This window comes from Myodes glareolus, chromosome 8 (assembly GCF_982192425.1).
Source record: "Myodes glareolus chromosome 8, mMyoGla1.1, whole genome shotgun sequence".
Classification (NCBI taxonomy): domain Eukaryota; kingdom Metazoa; phylum Chordata; class Mammalia; order Rodentia; family Cricetidae; genus Myodes; species Myodes glareolus.
In genome coordinates this window covers 52,749,024-52,759,896 of record NC_142033.1, presented here as the reverse complement: position 1 = coordinate 52,759,896, position 10,873 = coordinate 52,749,024, and the positions used below count along the sequence as shown (strand labels likewise).

At 39.9% G+C, this 10,873-nt stretch overlaps 1 protein-coding gene across 4 annotated transcripts in view; it reads left to right on the top strand.

Annotated features, from left to right (window-relative positions):
• Positions 1-254: 254 nt before the first annotated feature.
• Tbc1d19 (TBC1 domain family member 19) overlaps positions 255-10,873 on the top strand; it is a 108,014-nt gene continuing 97,395 nt past the window's right edge. Inside the window, exon 1 of one of the 4 annotated variants that reach the window (XM_048414833.3) lies at positions 255-485. In XM_048414833.3, coding sequence (XP_048270790.1) covers positions 387-485 — 99 coding nt within the window. In that variant the 5' untranslated portion in view covers positions 255-386. The remainder of the gene's footprint in view (positions 486-10,873) is intronic. The other 3 variants (XM_048414831.3, XM_048414832.3, XM_085691893.2) reach the window with 3 other exon arrangements.

The window sequence follows — 10,873 nt, the reverse complement described above, 5'->3', positions numbered from 1 at the left end:
ACACACACACACACACACAGCGCGTTCCCGGTTTTTTTTTTTTTGTGTGTGTGTGTGTGTGTGTGCACCCGAAACTTTCTGGCTGCCGACGAACAAGCTTTTCTTCTGGGTTTTTGATCAGACTGAGCAGGAATAATGAAACGAAATCCACCTTCTGGCCCTGGACTCTTTCCGGTTCCGGAACGCAAGTGCTAGTCCTTTCAGATGCGGAGGGGACCAGAAAGGGACGGACACAAGGCCCAGCAGTTGCCTGGCAACGCCCGCAGAAGGAGTCCCAGTGTAAAAAAGGTCCGGGAGAAGTGTCAGCGGCCTGGAGTGGGACCCTGCAGCGCATTCTTTCCCTGCCAGCGGCTGTCCCCGCGGCTGGGCGGGCTAGGGCTGGGGAAATGTTGCAGGAGGAGTCGGACCTGTCTCTCGTCATTGCCCAGATAGTCCAGAAACTCAAGGGCTCCAATTTGTACGCTCAGCTGGAACGGCAGGCCTGGGTAAGCGGGGCTGATGGGAAGCTATGGAGACCGGCGGGCCGCAGGACGTCCTGTCTGCCACACTGCCTTAACCCAAGCCAGAGCTGACTGCTCTTCTCACCCCCTTTGATGTCTTAAATCCCTCCCTGAGCTCCTCACCTTGGTTTGCCCATACCCCTGCGTGGTGCGATTGGATTTTACTAAAGATGGGTGGGGCACATCACGCCTTTCTTCAGGCCAGGGAATGTAGTCGTTTAAGGGACCTATTCTCATAAGCTGTTGTACTCACTGAGTGGCATGCCTTCCTTCTCTTTTACTGTCTCGTGGGTGGATTGGGGCCCAATGTGCAATTTTAAAAATGTCACTTTGTTGCACTTCACTCTCCCTGCAGTGATTTCCGATGCGCCCACCTAGCATTTATTCAACACATTCAAACAGATTAGACTCTGAGAATGCATTGAATGGCCCGGAGATCTTTGCTATATGAGAATGTCACCTAAATGGAATCATACAGTGTGTAAACTTTTGTGGGTGCTTCTGTCAGCGTTAGGCTTTGGGGGTTCATCCATGCTGTTGATATTTCAGTACTTCTGTTCCTTTTAATTGCTGAATAATATTTTATTATTTGGAAGCTCCGACATTGATTTCTCTATTTAGTACTTACCTGGCAGATATTTATGTTGTTTAGCGGTTATGGGTAATGTCAATATATATCTTGTGTGACTTTATCTTTGATCCATGGGTTATCTAGAAAACACACTGTTTAGTTTTTAAATTTTCGGAGACTTTTCTAATACCTTTCTTTTGTTGATTTCTAGTTTAACTCCAGGATGGAGAACATTTATATTATGTTACTTATTTAAATTTTGTGGAAAAGAAAGATTGTAAGATCTGTAAGAGATGGCTGATTCTAAGGAAAAGGTGTTTTCCAGGCACAACAGGACTGATGCACATATGAACTCACAGAGACCGGTAGCATATACAATACTTGTACACGTTCAAGTCAGATGGAGTCCCATCACTGAGAGGGGAAAGTGGATACAGTTTCCCACCTCTAACAAAGGTGCTATCTGTGACAGATGTCCACTGGCAAGGAGAAAAATCAGTTTTTACAGTAGATTGTCACTAGGTATAACAACCATGCTCCAGGGCAGTCCCCATGCCCAGGAGTAGTTAATGAGTACAAAATGAACTCAATGGATTTTTTTTGGTAGACTGTTTCACTTTGGCATTTTTGTCTTATTTATTTTTTGCTCCTTTATTTTTTATTTTCGTGGTCTTTTTGTTTTTGAGTGAGAGAGAAAGAACATAGCATTGAGTGGGTAGTTAGGTAGGGAGGGTCTGAGGGGCAAGAGGGTGGGAAACATGATCAAAATATATGGTCTGAAATTTCTTAATTAAAATAGAAAAATGTGACAATTAAAAATCGATATAACAAAAGTGGGGAGAAACCAGTCTGTATGTTTAGTAGTTGATTGCTCTTGCGCCGTGTGTCAACCTGCCTTTCCTCCCTGATCTGTCAAAGGCCAAATAGTTTGGAGACCGTTTGTCCTTGGATGACTGTGCTTAGAATCTGGTTCATTTTGTTTTCTTAACAGCTTCAGATTTTCTTGGGGGGGGGCAATCAGAGTGGATTTAAAAGTTATGATTTTATTCCAAATGACCTGTTATTGGTGAGAATTGGATAATGAAATCACTCACTATTCCTGGGTTGGGGTCAAACTGTGGTTGTAATCTAACTGTTACTTTCAAGAAATTCTAAAGTAATAATTTTTTAAAAAAATCCTAGTTAGGATTTTTGCTACGGTAGAACACCCATAGTGCTAGGTTTTCCACCTCTACCCTTGTTCAGTCTGGAAACCACTTTCCATTTCTGCCTCTATTATTTTCAGTCAAATGAATTCCTATTGGGTCTGTAAAATTTGGTAAAATTTTGCACAAATCTCCTGCCATTTATACCATACAAAATTCTTTACAGTCCGATACTCTATTTTGTTATTGTTATTGATATGTCTCTCTTTGTCACAACTAAATTTTAAAGACAAAACTTATGACTTTATAAACAATATATATTTTTCTCATTGTTGTCTGTGAGTGTTGCTGTGTCACAGTGGCTTTCTAAGACAGAGCTGGCACAATCTCACTGATACGAGTGTTAAGGAGTACAGCTATGCCATGAGAAAAATTGCTGGACCATTTTTCTTTCTCATGTGCTTGTCAAGTCTTATATAAGGGTGTTCTGGCCTCATAGAATGTTACCACTTTTTCCCCTTGCTACATTCTGCAAGTGTTAAGAAATTTTATAGTTTTAATCATGGGGGAGTGTTCTGCAATATATAGCCTGTGCTTAGGGTTTTCTGTTTGGGAAGTTAATCTTTTTAATCAACACACTTTGTTTTAGAGTAACTTTTGGTTTATGTAAAAATTGGGTGGAAAGTAGAGAGTTCCCCATCACTACTCTTACCTTCCGAGTGTCTCCCTTTGTTGTATTATGTCTCACTGGTGAGTGGTGCATCTCTCACCGATAGCTAAGACTGATTCACTATTACTAGATTCTATAGTTCACAAAAGAGCCCATTCTTCTTGCCGTGCAGCTCCAGAGCTTTCAGAAATATGTAACATGTAAAATTCCATGTGCCTTACCGTACCTGTTCCTTCCTCCCTTGTCCTGAGTGCCCAGACTCCATCTACCACTACCGTTTTCTGTCTCTAAACTTTTCCCTTTGAGAACATCATACCATCACACCTACACAGTGTGGTCTCTTCATTGGCTTCTCCTACTTACCAATAATGCATCACTTCCTAGTGTCTCTTGTTTTGGCTGTTATGAATAAAGCTTCTATGAACAGTTCATGATTATACTTCAAGTGTAGACATCGATTTTCAAATTTTAACAATACCAAAACAGTGATGATGGGTTGTGCAATAAGATTATGGTTAATTTGCAAGAAAATGACAACTGGTCTTCCCGGTAGATAAAAATTCCATTGTCTCACATTTTCTCCGGTCCTTGTTGTCTGTCATCCGTTATCTGGTATGTGGTGTGATAATTCATTGTGTTAGTTTTTGGGTTCCTAATGGCATAACATTTTGTGTGTGTGTGTGTGTGTGTGTGTGTGTGTGTGACAGATTTTCTAGAGCAAATTGCTAGCTTTGGTGTGGGGGTTGGACTGCTATGGTCTGGGATTGATCCAGAGTCTTGCTTGCATTCCGCCATGAGTTATACCCTGAGTCTCTAATTTCTTGGTTTTTATCCGTCTGATAGTGTTTTATTTATCTTCAGTTTAAAGGCTACTTCTTGTGCATATGGCTTTCTAAGATGCAAATGGTTTTCTTGCAGTGTATTTGAGGTGTTACCCGCTGTCTTTTTCTTTCTTGACTTCTGTTGAGAATTCTGTCATCGCTAAATCAAATATATGTTGCCTGCCCCTACCTGGGGACTTTTACCATTTTCTTTCTGTTTGTGGGATTTCAGCAGACTTGTTAAGATGTACATTGTTAAAGTATTATTGTTTTTATATTATTATTGATGATCATTTATTCTGTTTGGATCTGTGCTGGGTAGTCTTATGTTAGTTTGACACAAGCTATAGTCATCTGAGAGGAGGGAGCATTGGTTAAGAAAATGCCTCCATGAGATCTTACTGTGGAGCATTTTTTATGAATTAGTGATTGATGGGGGAGGGCCTTGGCCATTGCGGCTATTGTTACATCTGTACTGGTGGTCCTGGGTTCTGTGAGAAAGTAGGTTGAACAAGCCATGGAGAGCAAGCCAGTAAGCAGCACTTCTTCATGGCCTCTGCATTAGTTCCCTGCCTCCAGGATACACTCTGTTTGAGTTCCAGTCCTGAGTTCCTTCACTGATGAACAGCAATGTGGAAATGTAAGCCAAATAAACTCTTGCCTCCTCAAGTTGATTTTGGTTATGGTATTGCATCACAGCAATAGCAACCCTATGTAAGACAGGGTCTGGAGGTTGTTTAAACCGAATACCAGTTTGGAAAATCATCTGGATGACATCTTTTTTAAATACCTGTTTTACCCCCTGTTTCTTGGTTCTACAGTAGGCCTCATGACTCAGTGTGTCTCTAATACCTTTTTGTTACTCCTCCTCCCCTTTACGATTTCCTTTGGACCTTCTAATTCATTCATCCTGTTTTGTACTGTTTCTTATATCTGATAAATTCACTTAATGGGTTCTTGTGCATATATTATATTTTTTAAGTTCTAAAATTTCCAGGTTAAAGATTTATTTTTAATGTTTGTGTGTTTGCCATATGTGTGTGTGTGCAGGTAGAGGTCAGAATAAGACATGAGGTTCCCTGAAGATGGAGTTACATTAGGTATTGTGAGTCACTGGGTCTGGGTTTTGGGAACCAAACTTTTGGGAAGATCAGCCGAGAGTTCTTAACTGCTGAGCCTTGTCGCCAGGTCTTTCAGGTGACTATTATTTATAGAAGCAAGTTTTGAGTCTGTTTTCCTAGATTTTTATAATCATTTTCCTATGTATAATCATTTTCCTATGTGTGATGCTAGGCGCTGGGTCCTTCGTAACTGTAATGACCCTTCTCCATTAAAGCTGTTATTTAGATTACTCACAAAGCTTTATGTAACCTTTTTATTCCTCTTGCCTTTGTGTGACTTCAGTCAGACAGCAGAATGCCTTTATTGAAAGCTTTGCATTCTGTACAAATTAAAATACAGCCTCCAAATGACAGCATCTTTGTCATCTTCCCCCATGAGTCAGTCTTGGGACTAGTTACCCGTTTTAATACCATTTGGGAATGTGTTGAGTCAAGGCTGAGTTTACTTAAGATCAACCTTCCCTTGGTTCTTTCCTGGTTCTCCTAGGTTTTCAACAAAAGATCTGATGTATTCTGTGGGTCTAAAATTTGAATTTTTTTTCTTGTTAGACTGCCAAAATACCTTCTCGGTGCTTTTTTGTGTTTAGGTTTTTAGCCATCCATACTACAGAGTTCCAGTTCTTGAGGATAACACTGGCCTAGTGCTTAATACTCACAAAGTCCTGCTTATTTCTCTGTGTCCTCGGCACCCCTGCATGGCCTTGTGCTGAGCTGGTTGTGATTCTCAAGCTCATGTCCTTCCCAATAGGCTTACAATCCCAGAGGAAGTGTGGCTGTTGTGTTGCTGCTTACTCTCAGCGTTTTCTTGTTGCTCTAATTCCTGTTTACTCGCCAATGCGTCTCTCTCTGTCTCTGTCTCTGTCTCTGTCTCTCTCTCTCTCTCTTTCTCTCTCTCTCTCTCTCTCACACACACACACAGAGAATCTCCACTCTTTGTTCTAGATGAGAGTATTAACCAGCTAGTAGTTTCTCCATCCACTTTGCACATTTTCATACCATTTGCTGAGGTCTGAACAAGATAATGTATCTCACACTTATAAGTTAAGTGGTTTATAAAAGGAAACCTGTTTTTTTTTTAAAAAAAGAAAACACACTATCTTTTTTCATTTTACATATCAATCCCAGTTCCCACTCCCTCCCCTCCTCCCATTCCCTCCCAATTCCACCCCAATCCACTCCTCAGAGAGGGTAAGGTACATTGCTTTGGGGAAGGTCCAAGGCCCTACCTACTATATCTAGCCTGAGCAAGGAATCCATCTAAAGAGAATGGGTCCCCCAAAAGCCAGTAAATACAGTCAGAATAAATCCTGGTGCGACTGCCAGTGGCCCCTCAGTCTGCCCCAGCCATATGTCTGTCACCCACATTCAGAGGGACTATTTTGTTCCTATACTGGTTCCTTCCCTGTCTGGCTGGAGTTGGTGACCTCCCACTAGCTCAGGTAAACTGTTCCAGTGGGTGTACCCAGCATGGTCTTGACGTCTTTGTTCATATTCTCACTCCTCCCACTCTTCAACTGGACTTTGGGAGCTCAGCCCAGTGCTCCACTGTGGGTCTCTGCCTGTTTTCCATCAGTTGCTGGATGAAGGTTCTGTGGTGGCATTTAAGATATTCATGAGTCTGAATATAGGGCAGGGCCAGTTAGGGCCCCCTCTCCTCTATTACTTAGGGTCTTGGCTGGGGTCATCTTTATAGATTCCTGGGAATTTCTCTAGAGCCAGGTTGCTAGTCCCATAATAGCTCCCTTAATCAAAACACTCAAAGTGATTCCTCTAAAATTAGGAACAAGACAATGCTGTCCACCTCTCCTTATCTATTCAACATAGTTCTGGAAGTTCTGGATAGAACAATAAGACAACAAAAGGAGATCAAGAGGATTCAAATTGGAAAAGAAGAAGTCAAACTTTTGCTATTGCTATCTGCAGATGATATGATAGTATTCATAAGTGATCCCAAAACTCAACTAGGGAACTCTTTACAGCAGATAAACACCTTCAATAATGTGGCAGGATACAAGATCAACTAAAAAAAAATCAGTAGCTGTCCTAAATACAAATGATAAAGAATCTGGGAAAGAAATCAGAGAAGCATTATCCTTCACAGTAGCCACAAATAACATAAAATATCTTGAGATAACACTAACCAAGGAAGTAAAAGACCTGTTCAACAATACCTTTAAGTCTTTGAAGAAAGAAATTAACGAAGATACCAGAAAATGGAAAGGTTGCCCATGCTCTTGAATAGGTAGGATCAACATAATAAAAATGGCAATCTTGGGTTTTTTTAAAGGTGGCAAATGAGACCGTGTTTTTTCATCCAGTGCCCTTTGTTGTCTCAGTGTTAAATATAGTACTTACCTTTAACCCTTGAAACACTCACCCATTTATTCCTTCAGTTAGCCTTGCTAAAGTGCTCTTGAACAGCTGACTGGATCTGATGTGTCTTTTACATTTAATTAATATACTTTTCTGCTGGTACATCTTCTGGATTGCCTCAAGTTTTCTGTTTAGGTGTTCACAGAAATTGGTAGAGTACCTTATATAGAAAAATAAATTGCATAGATGTTTAAAAGCTAAATTTTAATAGATTTTTATAATTTTAATAGATTTTTAGATTTTTGTCCTTGCCATCTTATGTCTTTAGCATATATAATTAGCCAGCAATTGTGTTTTAATATATCCTCTTAACTAGTAAACTGGCTACATTTTTTTTGTTTTCTGAATATTCTTGAAGTTAGTCTAAATCTTAGAATGGAGATTTCTCCTCCATTCTCTAATTCTCTAGACATCGGGGTGACAGTCTCATCTCAAATGATGTCCAGCACAGCATTACTATTGTTACTTTATTTTATTGTGATTAAAATTGATGTTGTGTAAAGCCTTGAAATGTTGTTTTTATTTCAATAAGCATTTAATATGTCTTGTTGTTCAATTTTTAATTATAAATAATAGAATTATAAAAGGAAGGGGCCTGAAACAAGATAGGTGTTGGAGAGAGGAATATGTAATAGGTATTGTCCTGACTAGAACCCCAAAACATCTTAATACCAATAAGTGAGTTTGTCATGATTGGAGAAAAATAATTCTATCTTTTAAAAATACTTTTAAATATTTTTTTTTCAAATTTTGTGTGTGTGTCTATGAATGCAGCTGCCCATGTAGTTTAGAGGCATCTAGCTCTCTCTGGAGCTCGAGTTACAGATGATTGTAACCAACCTGGTGTTGGTGCTAGGAACTGAACTTGGGTCCTTTGGAATAGCAGTATACATAATGTATCTTTCTTGGTATATTTTAAGGTAATGTTTGGAATATATTTGGAGAAGAGATATATATTGGAATGTTACAGTTGGTATAAAAATTAGAAACTCAGGGTCCTTTATTTGTCCCGAATCAGGAAGTGATATCATTCTTATCCATTTGATGTCCTTTATTGTATGTTTAGTGCTATAAAGTGGGTATATAGAGTTTCAAGAGCTCTTGCCTGTATGGAATTTATACTTAAGATACAAGATATATATTACAATGTGAATTTGGCTTGTTAAAGTATGTCTTATGTTGTATGTCATCACTAAATTGCTTAGAAAATGTAGGCAATTATCATATATACTCACTCATAAGTGGATTTTAAACATAAAGCAAAGAAAACCAGCCCACAGATCACAATCCCAGAGAACCTAGACAACAATGAGGACCCTAAGAGAGACATACATAGATTTAATCTACATGGGAAGTAGAAAAAAAAACAAGATCTCCTGAGTAAATTGGGAGCATGGGGACCTTGGGAGAGGGTAGAAGGGAAGGGGAGAGGAAGGGAGTGGAGCAGAGAAAAATGTAGAGCTCAATAAAATCAATAAAAATAATCTAAAAAAAAAGAAAATGTCCTGTAGGATTCCTGGATTGGTAAAAACAAGCTGGAATGGCGAGGAGAGAAATCTGTCAGAGAAAGTGATCTCAGGATGATCTTAGGAAAGGGAGTAAGAGGCAGCAGGGGGAATAACGGTACAGAAAAGCATGTAGGCAGAAAAATGGGCCAGCTTGGGCATGCCAGCTGAAGGTGGCCAGGGAAGGATCGTATTCGGGTGAAAGAAACCAGAGTCAGGCTGGAATTATATGGCACATGCAGAGTGTAAGGCACAAGCAGTGTTCAGGACACCAGACCGTCCAACCTGAAATTAACACTTACTCCTGGCTACAGGGTGACTATTGCGACTTGTAGGATTACAGCAATGCATCTGTGCTACAGTTTTAGATGGGCACAGAAGTATTAGGAAGAAATAGAGAAATCTAATTCACCATGTTTTCATTGAGCTTCTCATTAGTGTTAGTAAGGGGCTCTAGAGAGGAATTAGATGAAGTCCAGAACAATTACACTAATGACAAGGATGTCTGGGAATTACTGTGGGAAATGTAATATCTTTTAAAATCATATCTCTCACTTTTATTTTTATGCCTTTAATTATGCTGTGAGATCTTCAAAAGTAAGGGAGGATATCTTTATATTTTTAAGCTCAGCAACTGGCATGTACAAAGGACTCAATTAATTATTGCAAGAGCAATACAGATGAATGGAGCATAAATGCACCTAGAAGAAATGGTGGGAGAGTCAGGAAGTTGTGTAGCACCCAGGGTGGGAAGATGAAACCCAGTTACCAAGTGCTGAAGCTTTCTGGACAGGTAAAGGTGTCTAGGTTGGGCGAGACTGGAGAGTTGGAAGTTCCTGAATGAGTATCAATTATTACTACTATTACTATTGTTGTTGTTGTTGTTGTTGTTATTGTTGGTGGTGACGACACAGAGCACGAGGGCTTGAGGTGTTCTCAGGAGGGGAAGGCACAGGATTGTTTTCAGAGCACATTCGTGCCTCTTTAATCAGGAGAGATGGGGTGAGGCTCTTCCTCTACTTGGTTTTCCTTCTTACATCCTATGGGATCATCTGCGATTCCACAAGCAGTGCACAAACTGAGCCCTGGAGGCCTCAGCCCTACATAAGACCTACGGGCAACTAAAGAGTACTGAGAGCAGGTGAAATAGTTTTCCTCAGGGAAGAGCACACCAACTGATTATCCAGTACCAAGTCGTCAGCCCTGGAAACATGCTTACAAGTAACACTATACAGACTGCGCAGGTTATATTTAGGAATATATACATACACACACACACACACACACACACACACACACACATATATATATATAAATGTACATATATATTTATGTAGCAGCTATTAATAAAAAAGAGACCATGAATTTGAAAAACAGCAAGGAGAGGTATATGGGAAAGACTGGAGCAAGGAAAGGCAAAGGGGTAATGATGTAATTATATCTGTAAAGAAAGAAATAATTGAAAAAGCACTTAGGAGTTATAAGCAAATGGAATTGATTTTTCAAAAGTGGAACAGTTGAGAAACTGTCAAAGGTATAATTCATATGTATTCATGTGTGCTGTTATTCACAGAATTCATGTTACCATTCAAAAATATTTGGAAGATACTTTATCAAAAAATGAGTAACATTAACTAACATGTCCCTTCAAAGAAATTCAGGTTTTGAATAAAAATGTGACATTGGGAAAGTGTGCCTGCCACTGTGAGTTTAATGACTTCCCAATATCTAAAAACTATTTGTGGGTAATATTGGTGGTGGCATTAAGGAATATTACTTTTTGATGTTGTTCCATGACGTGTCAATTCCTTGACTTCATTACCCAGTATTTGACCATACATGATGTTACAGAATCATATGCAGGGAACAGACTCGAGTTCAAGGTGGACCAATGCATTATTATGTTAGAGACTGGAGAGTTTATTGACAGCATCACATCCCACATTACAGTCTTGCATAGAGAAGTGGAGGTGATGGGGCCCAGTTCAGCGAGGGCTCAAGGGAACCCTTTTGGTGCACCCTGCTGTGTGTGCTGGTTTCCCTTCTGGGAGCTGTGGCCTCAGCCTCCCTCCTGGCTGCAGCTGTTGCTTTGCTTCTCCAGTTTCCTTTACTCACCAAGATCAGAAACTTTAGATTGTTCATAGCCAAGACTTTGAATTTAGGACTG